At 36.9% G+C, this 16,558-nt stretch overlaps 1 protein-coding gene across 2 annotated transcripts; it reads left to right on the forward strand.

Annotated features, from left to right (window-relative positions):
• Window positions 1-1,067: 1,067 nt before the first annotated feature.
• LOC138306215 (uncharacterized) lies at window positions 1,068-16,073 on the forward strand. Of its 2 annotated transcripts, none has more exons than XM_069246615.1 (3): window positions 1,068-1,552; window positions 1,817-4,079; window positions 16,054-16,073. In XM_069246615.1, the coding sequence occupies exon 2, from the start codon at window positions 2,324-2,326 to the stop codon at window positions 4,070-4,072; it is 1,749 nt and encodes a 582-aa protein (XP_069102716.1). In that variant the 5' UTR covers window positions 1,068-1,552; window positions 1,817-2,323; the 3' UTR covers window positions 4,073-4,079; window positions 16,054-16,073. The 2 variants fall into 2 exon arrangements, with proteins under 2 accessions (XP_069102716.1, XP_069102717.1); XM_069246616.1 differs by having other exon boundaries at window positions 1,068-1,341.
• Window positions 16,074-16,558: the final 485 nt, after the last annotated feature.

Below are 16,558 nucleotides of genomic sequence, written 5' to 3' on the forward strand. Positions count from 1 at the left end.
TTGTGTAATGCTATACAGACATAGAGATACAATGCTGGTTAGCTTTAAAACAGGCGTTGTGTAATGCTATACAGACTAGAGGCTGGTTAGCTTTAAACAGGCGTTGTGTAATGTATACAGACATAGAGATATAATGCCTGGTTAGCTTTAAAACAGGCGTTGTGTAATGCTATACAGACATAGAGATATAATGCCTGGTTAGCTTTAGAAGAGGCGTTGTGTAATGCTATACAGACATAGAGATATAATGTCTGGTTAGCTTTAAAACAGGCGTTGTGTAATGTTATACAGACATAGAGATATAATGCCTGGTTAGCTTTACTAGTAGATATAATGCCTGGTTAGCTTTAGAAGCGTTGTGTAATGCTATACAGACATAGAGATATAATGCCTGGTTAGCTTTAGAAGAGGCGTTGTGTAATGCTATACAGACATAGAGATATAATGCCTGGTTAGCTTTAGAAGAGGCGTTTTGTAATGCTATACAGACATAGAGATATAATGTCTGGTTAGCTTTAGAACAGGGAAGTTAACCTATCGGGTATATAAATGTATACTTTAAGTCGTATAACCTTGTTACCTTTATATATACAAGACCGCTGATAGAAATGTGCAGAGCGTTGTTAGGTTTAACTTTTAGAAACTTTATGTACAATATCTTAACGTTAAGCTATCAAATGAGGTACATACAGAGTTATACAGATGGGAAATCAGACAAAGGTTTTACCGATAATTTTACCTGACCACGTGGTCTGAAGAGGTCACTAGATGAAAGTGCTAGAGAAAGAAGCACATGACTACGCGGTTTGTATTGTATATAATACAACCCATTGGGTGGGTATACATGTGTGTGCGAGCACGAGGTCAGGTTATAACCAACTGACAATCGATTAGTTACCATTTGAGCCTTTTATTCTTCTACAAATATAACACCACAAATATTGGAACCAAAAAGTCTCGAAAGGGACATCAGTTAAAAATGGACAGTGTTTTATTTGTGTTTCATAATAAGAGTACCAGTGTCGATGTCAGCACAGGCAGGGATCTTGTACTCCTATTGGTTGAAATTACGTCACTTAGTATCTAAGATATAGGTACTAGGTTAGAAAATGTAGATCTCTTATTGCGGTTAGACAATAATAGAGTTGTCGTTCTTTGACCCAACGTCATCGTATCGTCGTTAGAAACAAAATGGCGACCAAGAAATGCTTCCTTCATATACATGTATGGGAGTGAAATTTCACGCTGATGTGACACTATCAAAAGCAAGGACAATCGGATAGAACTATTTCTAAGACTGTTAATCATTAAAGGAACATAACAAGATATCGGAGTCATTCGGTCAGCATAATGTTGCATACGATGCGATTCATTTGGTTGCTGTTATTTTAAATTTCTAGAGTCTTCAACAGGAAACATTCCTAACACAGTTTGTCAGTGACCTAATTTGGAAGACTATTGTGGCTAAAAGTAACTTGTACTATTGTGAACTCGTACCGTACATCTGATATATGGAGGAAAGCTCATGACAGCTCTACTACGGATTTAATTGGTAAATAAATAGTGCATATAGCGAACTAGAAATCTAACTACTGGTTCTAAAACTGGTCCGAGAAATTAAATATTTGAATTTCGAAACTATGAGCTTATCAGGAATTATCAACTGAACTTTAATTCTGATTTAGTTTCAAAGATTTCCTATAGATACATCTACATCTAGTATCAAATGTTGAAGCCATCTATTAGCACACTGTCTTCATTTTTTAAAATCAAAATCGTATAACATATTATATTTAAAATGACGTTTATTTTGCAGGTTGTACATTTGAAGAGCATGTCCTGATACCACGAGTCGTCTTCGGATCTTCCTTAAAACACCTTGCCAGTCTGTGAACATCATCGTCCACACACCCGTAAGGGGATCTGATGTTACCTGGAATGATAGTCGGCGGCATGTATTTAATAAACCTTCCAAAGACTAATGCAATACACAGTGAGTAAATACAAAGACGACATCGCATCCCACGCTGAGTAACAAGATCTTTCAGCCAGGCGTGACGTCAATCTTTCAAAGAATGACCTCACATGTCACGATAATTCCAGAAAATTACTGTCAAATGCCATGAATCCATCTGGTGGCGAAAGCATAGCATGACGTTACACGGTTTGAACTCTTTTGAAAATATGATGTCACATGTCACGCTTTTATCAGCAGAAGGGAATACACACGCGACTAACCATTCCGAAAATAGGACATCGGTACACACAAACCATTTTGAAAATATGTCAAAATCAATGAATCCTATTAACATCTCCAGATCAGATGCCACAACAACGTCAGATGTCTCTCACCAGTAACTTTTCTGATACACAAATGGACGATATTTTAAAGTGCGGGATATGTCATTCGGAATTCCTTGACCCAAGACAATTAAAATGTGGACACGTGTTTTGTTTCAAGTGTATAAAAACGGATTATGAAACCCGTGACAGGAATAATGGAAAATGTCCTATCTGTAGGACGGACTACTGGCCTAGTCCGAGCAGAGCCATAGATTCTTTACCGCAATGTCCGCTACCATTACGTCATATTCTGTCTATAAGGAGAAGTCGGAAGAACTGCTGTGAGTATTGTCAGGACACCCCGGCTCTGTATATCTGTATTAGGTGTCGGCTGTGGTTATGCAATGACTGTAGATCGAAAACTTGTATACAACGCCGGCAGTCGTCTGGTACCCACGAGGCTTTTCCTCAACACGACCTGGAGCCTGATCTTCTGGACATTGTGGTGAGGAGTAGGGGGGATTCGTGCGCTGAACATCAACACTTAGATGTGAAATGGTACTGCTCTCAGTGTAGCAGGCTAGCTTGTAGTTTGTGTAAAATAAATTCACACGTGGGTCACGTCTCGTTGGTATCAGTGGAAACAAAAGCACAAGAAGTCCGTGTCCATTTGCAGACGATCATCAGTTCATTAAAAGCGAAACAGTGTGAACACAAGGACAACAAAGCCACGCTGACAGAGCTGATCAGTTCGTGTTGTAAGGTTTTCGTTGACGTTAAACATTGCTACACGTCAATTGATCATTGTAATGTTGGTATTGAAGAGTGTGAAAAGCTAATCCTGTCCATTTCTAAATTACTAGATAATGGATCACTAAAGGTCATTGTGGAGAATTACCTAAACTTAAAAGAGCGGATTTCAACCGAGCTACACAAAAGGCTTGTACTTGATAGAGTCCGGGAGGTGATTCTCCCTAAACCAGTACCTACCGAACAGGAAGACGAAATCGCTAATCCAGACGAGGAACACCAAACAGAGAAAAACCCTTGTGAGAGTACATGGGAGAATACCGATATCTCAATCGCTAATGGGGATGCGTGCGAATCCTTGCAATGTAAATGTGACGATGTGACTTGCTGGATCTGTTTGCACTGTAGGAAAAGGCTGTGCGGGTCGTGTAAGGCGTCATCATGCGAAGCAGGGCGTCAACGTGACGCAAAGCACACTCCACTGAATGCTGACATCGACCCGACTTTATACGACATAGTGGTCAGAAGCAGATCGTCTTCCTGTAATACACATCCCACCTATAACATAGAATCGTTTTGTTGTAAGTGTCACGTGCCCGTCTGTAACTTATGTTCCTATAGACACGGTCATCACACGGTGGTCAGCATCGCAGAGAGGTCAAGGTCATGTAGACGTATAATGGAGGAAAAGCTAAAACAGTTGAATACTAAGATACAAGAATACTCAGTGACATTAGATCGGGTATCTAAGATAAAAAGGAACTGTCATTTCCATATGTTAAATAGTGAATATTTTGACAATATATCTAGGGAGTGTGCATCCCGATCCAGAACATGCGACGATCTCAACAAAGTCCTGCACCTTCTGCTGAAGTATGCGTCTAAGAGCGTGATCGTGGAGATCTTCTGTACGAAAGAAAGTAAGATAGAGCAGGAACTACAGTATACTCCATCTGACCACCTATCGGAGATAAAAAGGATGGCTAACTTTCTCAGTGAAACTCTGTCTGATAAAACTACAACAACAATAACGTCATAATCACAAGGTTAGTACAACAATCCTAACGTCATAACCACAAGGTTAGTACAACAATCCTAACGTCATAACCACAAGGTTAGTACAACAATCCTAACGTCATAACCACAAGGTTATACAACAATACTAACAAACCGTCATAACCACAAGGTTAGTACAACAATCCTAACGTCATAACCACAAGGTTAGTACAACAATCCTAACGTCATAACCACAAGGTTAGTACAACAATCCTAACGTCATAACAAGGTTAGTACAACAATCCTAACGTCATAACCACAAGGTTAGTACAACAATCCTAACGTCATAACCACAAGGTTAGTACAACAATCCTAACGTCATAACCACAAGGTTAGTACAACAATCCTAACGTCATAACCACAAGGTTAGTACAACAATCCTAACGTCATAACCACAAGGTTAGTACAACAATCCTAACGTCATAACCACAAGGTTAGTACAACAATCCTAACGTCATAACCACAAGGTTAGTACAACAATCCTAACGTCATAACCACAAGGTTAGTACAACAATCCTAACGTCATAACCACAAGGTTAGTACAACAATCCTAACGTCATAACCACAAGGTTAGTACAACAATCCTAACGTCATAACCACAAGGTTAGTACAACAATCCTAACGTCATAACCACAAGGTTAGTACAACAATCCTAACGTCATAACCACAAGGTTAGTACAACAATCCTAACGTCATAACCACAAGGTTAGTACAACAATCCTAACGTCATAACCACAAGGTTAGTACAACAATCCTAACGTCATAACCACAAGGTTAGTACAACAATCCTAACGTCATAACCACAAGGTTAGTACAACAATCCTAACGTCATAACCACAAGGTTAGTACAACAATCCTAACGTCATAACCACAAGGTTAGTACAACAATCCTAACGTCATAACCACAAGGTTAGTACAACAATCCTAACGTCATAACCACAAGGTTAGTACAACAACATCCTAACGTCATAACCACAAGGTTAGTACAACAATCCTAACGTCATAACCACAAGGTTAGTACAACAATACTAACGTCATAACCACAAGGTTAGTACAACAATACTAACGTCATAACCACAAGGTTAGTACAACAATCCTAACGTCATAACCACAAGGTTAGTACAACAATCCTAACGTCATAACCACAAGGTTAGTACAACAATCCTAACGTCATAACCACAAGGTTAGTACAACAATCCTAACGTCATAACCACAAGTTAGTTAAGTGTTCAACAATCCTAACGTCATAACCACAAGGTTAGTACAACAATCCTAACGTCATAACCAAGTACAACAACCTACGTATAACACAAGGTTAGTACAACAATCCTAACGTCATAACCACAAGGTTAGTACAACAATCCTAACGTCATAACCACAAGGTTAGTACAACAATCCTAACCACGTTATACAACCACTAACGTCATAACCACAAGGTTAGTACAACAATCTAACGTCATAACCACAAGGTTAGTACAACAATCCTAACGTCATAACCACAAGGTTAGTACAACAAACTAACGTCATAACCAAGGTTAGTACAACAATACTAACGTCATAACCACAAGGTTAGTACAACAATCCTAACGTCATAACCACAAGGTTAGTACAACAATCCTAACGTCATAACCACAAGGTTAGTACAACAATACTAACGTCATAACCACAAGGTTAGTACAACAATCCTAACGTCATAACCACAAGGTTAGTACAACAATCCTAACGTCATAACCACAAGGTAAACCACAAGGTTAGTACAACAATCCTAACGTCATAACCACAAGGTTAGTACAACAATCCTAACGTCATAACCACAAGGTTAGTACAACAATCCTAACGTCATAACCACAAGGTTAGTACAACAATCCTAACGTCATAACCACAAGGTTAGTACAACAATCCTAACGTCATAACCACAAGGTTAGTACAACAATCCTAACGTCATAACCACAAGGTTAGTACAACAATCCTAACGTCATAACCACAAGGTTAGTACAACAATCCTAACGTCATAACCACAAGGTTAGTACAACAATACTAACGTCATAACCACAAGGTTAGTACAACAATCCTAACGTCATAACCACAAGGTTAGTACAACAATCCTAACGTCATAACCACAAGGTTAGTACAACAATCCTAACGTCATAACCACAAGGTTAGTACAACAATACTAACGTCATAACCACAAGGTTAGTACAACAATCCTAACGTCATAACCACAAGGTTAGTACAACAATCCTAACGTCATAACCACAAGGTTAGTACAACAATCCTAACGTCATAACCACAAGGTTAGTACAACAATCCTAACGTCATAACCACAAGGTTAGTACAACAATCCTAACGTCATAACCACAAGGTAAGTACAACAATCCTAACGTCATAACCACAAGGTTAGTACAACAATCCTAACGTCATAACCACAAGGTTAGTACAACAATCCTAACGTCATAACCACAAGGTTAGTACAACAATCCTAACGTCATAACCACAAGGTTAGTACAACAATACTAACGTCATAACCACAAGGTTAGTACAACAATCCTAACGTCATAACCACAAGGTTAGTACAACAATCCTAACGTCATAACCACAAGGTTAGTACAACAATCCTAACGTCATAACCACAAGGTTAGTACAACAATCCTAACGTCATAACCACAAGGTTAGTACAACAATACTAACGTCATAACCACAAGGTTAGTACAACAATCCTAACGTCATAACCACAAGGTTAGTACAACAATCCTAACGTCATAACCACAAGGTTAGTACAACAATCCTAACGTCATAACCACAAGGTTAGTACAACAATCCTAACGTCATAACCACAAGGTTAGTACAACAATCCTAACGTCATAACCACAAGGTTAGTACAACAATCCTAACGTCATAACCACAAGGTTAGTACAACAATACTAACGTCATAACCACAAGGTTAGTACAACAATCCTAACGTCATAACCACAAGGTTAGTACAACAATCCTAACGTCATAACCACAAGGTTAGTACAACAATCCTAACGTCATAACCACAAGGTTAGTACAACAATCCTAACGTCATAACCACAAGGTTAGTACAACAATCCTAACGTCATAACCACAAGGTTAGTACAACAATACTAACGTCATAACCACAAGGTTAGTACAACAATCCTAACGTCATAACCACAAGGTTAGTACAACAATCCTAACGTCATAACCACAAGGTTAGTACAACTAATCCTAACGTCATAACCACAAGGTTAGTACAACAATCCTAACGTCATAACCACAAGGTTAGTACAACAATCCTAACGTCATAACCACAAGGTTAGTACAACAATCCTAACGTCATAACCACAAGGTTAGTACAACAATCCTAACGTCATAACCACAAGGTTAGTACAACAATCCTAACGTCATAACCACAAGGTTAGTACAACAATCCTAACGTTCATAACCACAAGGTTAGTACAACAATCCTAACGTCATAACCACAAGGTTAGTACAACAATCCTAACGTCATAACCACAAGGTTAGTACAACAATCCTAACGTCATAACCACAAGGTTAGTACAACAATACTAACGTCATAACCACAAGGTTAGTACAACAATCCTAACGTCATAACCACAAGGTTAGTACAACAACTAACGTCATAACCACAAGGTTAGTACAACAATCCTAACGTCATAACCACAAGGTTAGTACAACAATCCTAACGTCATAACCACAAGGTTAGTACAACAATCCTAACGTCATAACCACAAGGTTAGTACAACAATCCTAACGTCATAACCACAAGGTTAGTACAACAATACTAACGTCATAACCACAAGGTTAGTACAACAATCCTAACGTCATAACCACAAGGTTAGTACAACAATCCTAACGTCATAACCACAAGGTTAGTACAACAATACTAACGTCATAACCACAAGGTTAGTACAACAATCCTAACGTCATAACCACAAGGTTAGTACAACAATCCTAACGTCATAACCACAAGGTTAGTACAACAATCCTAACGTCATAACCACAAGGTTAGTACAACAATCCTAACGTCATAACCACAAGGTTAGTACAACAATACTAACGTCATAACCACAAGGTTAGTACAACAATCCTAACGTCATAACCACAAGGTTAGTACAACAATCCTAACGTCATAACCACAAGGTTAGTACAACAATCCTAACGTCATAACCACAAGGTTAGTACAACAACTAATACATAACCACAAGGTTAGTACAACAATCCTAACGTCATACCACAAGGTTAGTACAACAATACTAACGTCATAACCACAAGGTTAGTACAACAATCCTAACGTCATAACCACAAGGTTAGTACAACAATCCTAACGTTATAACCACAAGGTTAGTACAACAATCCTAACGTCATAACCACAAGGTTAGTACAACAATCCTAACGTCATAACCACAAGGTTAGTACAACAATACTAACGTCATAACCACAAGGTTAGTACAACAATCCTAACGTCATAACCACAAGGTTAGTACAACAATCACTAACGTCATAACCACAAGGTTAGTACAACAATCTACGTCATAACCACAAGGTTAGTACAACAATCCTAACGTCATAACCACAAGGTTAGTACAACAATCCTAACGTCATAACCACAAGGTTAGTACAAACAATCCTAACGTCATAACCACAAGGTTAGTACAACAATCCTAACGTCATAACCACAAGGTTAGTACAACAATCCTAACGTCATAACCACAAGGTTAGTACAACAATCCTAACGTCATAACCACAAGGTTAGTACAACAATCCTAACGTCATAACCACAAGGTTAGTACAACAATCCTAACGTCATAACCACAAGGTTAGTACAACAATACTAACGTCATAACCACAAGGTTAGTACAACAATCCTAACGTCATAACCACAAGGTTAGTACAACAATCCTAACGTCATAACCACAAGGTTAGTACAACAATCCTAACGTCATAACCACAAGGTTAGTACAACAATCCTAACGTTATAACCACAAGGTTAGTACAACAACAATCCTAACGTCATAACCACAAGGTTAGTACAACAATCCTAACGTCATAACCACAAGGTTAGTACAACAATACTAACGTTATAACCACAAGGTTAGTACAACAATCCTAACGTTATAACCACAAGGTTAGTACAACAATCCTAACGTCATAACCACAAGGTTAGTACAACAATATCCTAACGTCATAACCACAAGGTTAGTACAACAATCCTAACGTCATAACCACAAGGTTAGTACAACAATACTAACGTCATAACCACAAGGTTAGTACAACAATCCTAACGTCATAACCACAAGGTTAGTACAACAATCCTAACGTCATAACCACAAGGTTAGTACAACAATCCTAACGTCATAACCACAAGGTTAGTACAACAATCCTAACGTCATAACCACAAGGTTAGTACAACAATCCTAACGTCATAACCACAAGGTTAGTACAACAATCCTAACGTCATAACCACAAGGTTAGTACAACAATCCTAACGTCATAACCACAAGGTTAGTACAACAATCCTAACGTCATAACCACAAGGTTAGTACAACAATCCTAACGTCATAACCACAAGGTTAGTACAACAATCCTAACGTCATAACCACAAGGTTAGTACAACAATACTAACGTCATAACCACAAGGTTAGTACAACAATCCTAACGTCATAACCACAAGGTTAGTACAACAATCCTAACGTCATAACCACAAGGTTAGTACAACAATCCTAACGTCATAACCACAAGGTTAGTACAACAATCCTAACGTCATAACCACAAGGTTAGTACAACAATACTAACGTCATAACCACAAGGTTAGTACAACAATCCTAACGTCATAACCACAAGGTTAGTACAACAATCCTAACGTCATAACCACAAGGTTAGTACAACAATCCTAACGTCATAACCACAAGGTTAGTACAACAATCCTAACGTCATAACCACAAGGTTAGTACAACAATCCTAACGTCATAACCACAAGGTTAGTACAACAATCCTAACGTCATAACCACAAGGTTAGTACAACAATCCTAACGTCATAACCACAAGGTTAGTACAACAATCCTAACGTCATAACCACAAGGTTAGTACAACACAACAATCCTAACGTCATAACCACAAGGTTAGTACAACAATCCTAACGTCATAACCACAAGGTTAGTACAACAATCCTAACGTCATAACCACAAGGTTAGTACAACAATCCTAACGTCATAACCACAAGGTTAGTACAACAATCCTAACGTCATAACCACAAGGTTAGTACAACAATCCTAACGTCATAACCACAAGGTTAGTACAACAATCCTAACGTCATAACCACAAGGTTAGTACAACAATCCTAACGTCATAACCACAAGGTTAGTAAACAATTAACGTACAACAATACAACAATCTAACGTCATAACCACAAGGTTAGTACAACAATCCTAACGTCATAACCACAAGGTTAGTACAACAATCCTAACGTCATAACCACAAGGTTAGTACAACAATCCTAACGTCATAACCACAAGGTTAGTACAACAATCCTAACGTCATAACCACAAGGTTAGTACAACAATCCTAACGTTAGTAACCACAAGGTTAGTACAACAATCCTAACGTCATAACCACAAGGTTAGTACAACAATCCTAACGTCATAACCACAAGGTTAGTACAACAATCCTAACGTCATAACCACAAGGTTAGTACAACAATCCTAACGTCATAACCACAAGGTTAGTACAACAAACTAACGTATAACCACAGGTTAGTACAACAATCTAACGTCATAACCACAAGGTTAGTACAACAATCCTAACGTCATAACCACAAGGTTAGTACAACAATCCTAACGTCATAACCACAAGGTTAGTACAACAATCCTAACGTCATAACCACAAGGTTAGTACAACAATACTAACGTCATAACCACAAGGTTAGTACAACAATACTAACGTCATAACCACAAGGTTAGTACAACAATCCTAACGTCATAACCACAAGGTTAGTACAACAATCCTAACGTCATAACCACAAGGTTAGTACAACAATCCTAACGTCATAACCACAAGGTTAGTACAACAATCCTAACGTCATAACCACAAGGTTAGTACAACAATACTAACGTCATAACCACAAGGTTAGTACAACAATCCTAACGTCATAACCACAAGGTTAGTACAACAATCCTAACGTCATAACCACAAGGTTAGTACAACAATCCTAACGTCATAACCACAAGGTTAGTACAACAATCCTAACGTCATAACCACAAGGTTAGTACAACAATCCTAACGTCATAACCACAAGGTTAGTACAACAATCCTAACGTCATAACCACAAGGTTAGTACAACAATCCTAACGTCATAACCACAAGGTTAGTACAACAATACTAACGTCATAACCACAAGGTTAGTACAACAATCCTAACGTCATAACCACAAGGTTAGTACAACAATCCTAACGTCATAACCACAAGGTTAGTACAACAATCCTAACGTCATAACCACAAGGTTAGTACAACAATACTAACGTCATAACCACAAGGTTAGTACAACAATCCTAACGTCATAACCACAAGGTTAGTACAACAATCCTAACGTCATAACCACAAGGTTAGTACAACAATCCTAACGTCATAACCACAAGGTTAGTACAACAATACTAACGTCATAACCACAAGGTTAGTACAACAATCCTAACGTCATAACCACAAGGTTAGTACAACAATCCTAACGTCATAACCACAAGGTTAGTACAACAATCCTAACGTCATAACCACAAGGTTAGTACAACAATCCTAACGTCATAACCACAAGGTTAGTACAACAATCCTAACGTCATAACCACAAGGTTAGTACAACAATCCTAACGTCATAACCACAAGGTTAGTACAACAATCCTAACGTCATAACCACAAGGTTAGTACAACAATACTAACGTCATAACCACAAGGTTAGTACAACAATCTAACGTCATAACCACAAGGTTAGTACAACAATCCTAACGTCATAACCACAAGGTTAGTACAACAATCCTAACGTCATAACCACAAGGTTAGTACAACAATACTAACGTCATAACCACAAGGTTAGTACAACAATCCTAACGTCATAACCACAAGGTTAGTACAACAATCCTAACGTCATAACCACAAGGTTAGTACAACAATCCTAACGTCATAACCACAAGGTTAGTACAACAATCCTAACGTTATAACCACAAGGTTAGTACAACAATCCTAACGTCATAACCACAAGGTTAGTACAACAATCCTAACGTCATAACCACAAGGTTAGTACAACAATCCTAACGTCATAACCACAAGGTTAGTACAACAATCCTAACGTCATAACCACAAGGTTAGTACAACAATCCTAACGTTATAACCACAAGGTTAGTACAACAATCCTAACGTCATAACCACAAGGTTAGTACAACAATACTAACGTCATAACCACAAGGTTAGTACAACAATCCTAACGTCATAACCACAAGGTTAGTACAACAATCCTAACGTCATAACCACAAGGTTAGTACAACAATACTAACGTCATAACCACAAGGTTAGTACAACAATACTAACGTCATAACCACAAGGTTAGTACAACAATCCTAACGTCATAACCACAAGGTTAGTACAACAATCCTAACGTCATAACCACAAGGTTAGTACAACAATCCTAACGTCATAACCACAAGGTTAGTACAACAATCCTAACGTCATAACCACAAGGTTAGTACAACAATCCTAACGTCATAACCACAAGGTTAGTACAACAATCCTAACGTCATAACCACAAGGTTAGTACAACAATCCTAACGTCATAACCACAAGGTTAGTACAACAATCCTAACGTCATAACCACAAGGTTAGTACAACAATCCTAACGTCATAACCACAAGGTTAGTACAACAATACTAACGTCATAACCACAAGGTTAGTACAACAATCCTAACGTCATAACCACAAGGTTAGTACAACAATCCTAACGTCATAACCACAAGGTTAGTACAACAATCCTAACGTCATAACCACAAGGTTAGTACAACAATCCTAACGTCATAACCACAAGGTTAGTACAACAATCCTAACGTCATAACCACAAGGTTAGTACAAACAATCCTAACGTCATAACCACAAGGTTAGTACAACAATCCTAACGTCATAACCACAAGGTTAGTACAACAATCCTAACGTCATAACCACAAGGTTAGTACAACAATCCTAACGTCATAACCACAAGGTTAGTACAACAATCCTAACGTCATAACCACAAGGTTAGTACAACAATCCTAACGTCATAACCACAAGGTTAGTACAACAATCCTAACGTCATAACCACAAGGTTAGTACAACAATCCTAACGTCATAACCACAAGGTTAGTACAACAATCCTTACGTCATAACCACAAGGTTAGTACAACAATCCTAACGTACATTAACTCTCTCTTTAAAATAAATCCGACTGTTTTCACATTCAATTGCTTGAGAATCGTTACATATAAACAAATCCTCAGAAACTATTGACCGATTAGTGGTATGAATGGTAACCAGCGAGAAACTTTTGCATACGCTTAATTGTTGACTTCATGCTTAATTGTTGACGTCGTAAACACCTGCGCTCACGAATCCAATCATTCTGTCTTTCGTCTGAAACTGTGATAAGTTTTAAATTGCGGTTCAGGTAAAAAGCAGTTATGCAATTCATTTTAGTAATTATTTCCATGCACACGAAAATATTGGGTCATATTGTAAATGTGCAGAATTACAAGCCTGTTCCTGCCTTTGTTTAGACAACATATGCAAGGTCCAAATAACCCACCCTATACTTCCCAACCGGACTGTATGTACCACAGATCACAAGTATTACATTAGTCGTATATGACATTAACAGTTTTCTTTGGTGACGACTTAAAAACCGGCTGACGCTCATGATACAAAGTACACACATTGTATTTATATTTCTATAATATCAATGTTAAATGGAAATAATTATATGAACGAATGTAATAAATTAACACACATTGTATTTATATTTCTATAATATCAATGTTAAATGGAGATAATTATATGAACGAATGTAATATATTAACACACATTGTATTTATATTTCTATAATATCAATGTTACATGGTGATAATTATATGAACGAACGTAATATATTAACACACATTGTATTTATATTTCCATAATATCAATTTCACATGGTGATAATTATATGAACGAACGTAATATATTAACACACATTGTATTTATATTTCTATAATATCAATGTTAAATGGAGATAATTATATGAACGAACGTAATATATTAACACACATTGTATTTATATTTCTATATTATCAATATTACATGGATATAATTATATGAACGAATGTTAGAAATGGAATAAGATTATAAGTAACACGAATTATGAGTACTGTAACAATCATAGGGACGTTTTCGTTTGCTTCGACGATTTTTGCACTTTATATGTAGGAGATGTTATCATGTACACTATACATGTGTGTTAACATTTCTACAGAGGCTAAGTGACAAATGTGTACACATACACCTGGTTTAGACAGGGTACTAGCAAGGGTATACCTATTTATCTTCAATTGTATACAAGTCACGCTTTGATAATTCTTGGTTTAACCGAAACACTAAAATAGCTGCTCTAAATCTTAAAATAACACCGTCCACCATTGGTTCTTTCGTCAACGTGGCAGTAAATAAATGGTTTCTAACATGCTTTGCTTTAATACAATATTAAGGTAAAAAAAGTTGGTCATCAATAGAACTTAGAAAGTCGTTTTGTTGCGACATTACTGGAACACTTGGCGCTGGAATTCAATGTGCGATAAGCCATGTTTTTGTAACTGCGGTGTGTAATGTGGATTTAATCGCATGATACAATACGAGGTAATGGGGAGTAAAGCTCGAAATATTGAATATTTTGAAAATATATGCCAGTTGAATTAAAAAAAATACAAATATCTCATGGGTTACTTTGCTGCAGTTCATATTACTTAATCCGAGGTGGTGGCATATTCGTGCAATATAACATTTAATATTCGACCTCGTGCAATATAACATTTAATATTCGACCTCGTGCAATATAACATTTAATGATTACCACCACCGAGGGTTAAATATTCGGCCTCGTGCAATATAGCATTTTTAAAATGATTACTACCACCGAGAGGTAAATATTATAAATTAGCGCACAGTTGACTAGAAATATTTGTTTTATTATATAATCAATAAATCACCAGATTTTCCTCAGTTGATTATTTAATGAACTCGAAAATCATTTTACACATTTTCAGATCTGCATGCAGCCTTTTTCATTAAATACATTCGTCGTGTTCGTCCTCTATTTGTCCTTATGTTTGTTTCAGAATGTTGATAATGACAGACCTGATTATTTTGTATTTGTTTCAGAACGTTGATAATGACAGACCTGATTATTTTGTATTTGTTTCAGAGCGTTGATAATGTCAGACTTGATTATTTTATATTTGTTTCAGAATGTTGATAATGTCAGACTTGATTATTTTGTATTTGTTTCAGAACGTTGATAATGACAGATTTGATTATTTTATATTTGTTTCAGAACGTAGATAATGTTAGACTTGATTATTTTGTATTTGTTTCAGAATGTTGATAATGTCAGACTTGATTGATTATTTTATATTTGTTTCAGAGCGTTGATAATGTCAGACTTGATTGATTATTTTATATTTGTTTCAGAATGTTGATAATGTCAGACTTAATTATTTTGCATTTGTTTCAGACCTTTGATAATGACAGATTTGATTATTTTATATTTGTTTCAGAACGTTGATAATGTCAGACTTGATTATTTTGTATTTGTTTCAGACCGTTGATAATGTCAGACTTGATTGATTATTTTATATTTGTTTCAGAACGTAGATAATGTTAGACTTGATTATTTTGTATTTGTTTCAGAGCGTTGATAATGACAGACTTGATTATTTGCCGTGTATACTTACAGTAATATTGTCAAATATCTAATACAGTGCGACCTGGATACAGTAAATACTGTGGTACAGTTACAACCCTGTGTACCATAACAATACAGATATTGTCCTCAGTATCTATACAGTAATATTGTCCTGTGTATACAGTGTATACAACCTGTCTGTGGGAATATGTCCTATCAGTAATAATTACAGCAATGGACACCTGTGTAATACTGGACAGTTATATTGTCAAGTAACTATGCAGACTGTGTAATACTGTCATTTGTTGTACATACCTGTGTAATACTGTACAGTAATATTGTCTGTGTAATACTATACAGTAATATTGTCCTGTGTAGTACTATACAGTAATATTGTCCTGTGTAATACTATACAGTAATATTGTCCTGTGTAATACTATACAGTAATATTGTCCTGTGTAATACTATACAGTAATATTGTCCTGTGTAATACTATACAGTAATATTGTC

Source organism: Argopecten irradians, chromosome 13 (assembly GCF_041381155.1).
Source record: "Argopecten irradians isolate NY chromosome 13, Ai_NY, whole genome shotgun sequence".
NCBI classification, from domain to species: Eukaryota; Metazoa; Mollusca; class Bivalvia; order Pectinida; family Pectinidae; genus Argopecten; species Argopecten irradians.

Coding starts and splice junctions, on each gene's coding strand:
- LOC138306215 (XM_069246615.1), top strand. CDS start 2,324: ATGCCACAACAACGTCAGATGTCTCTCACCAGTAACTTTTCTGATACA.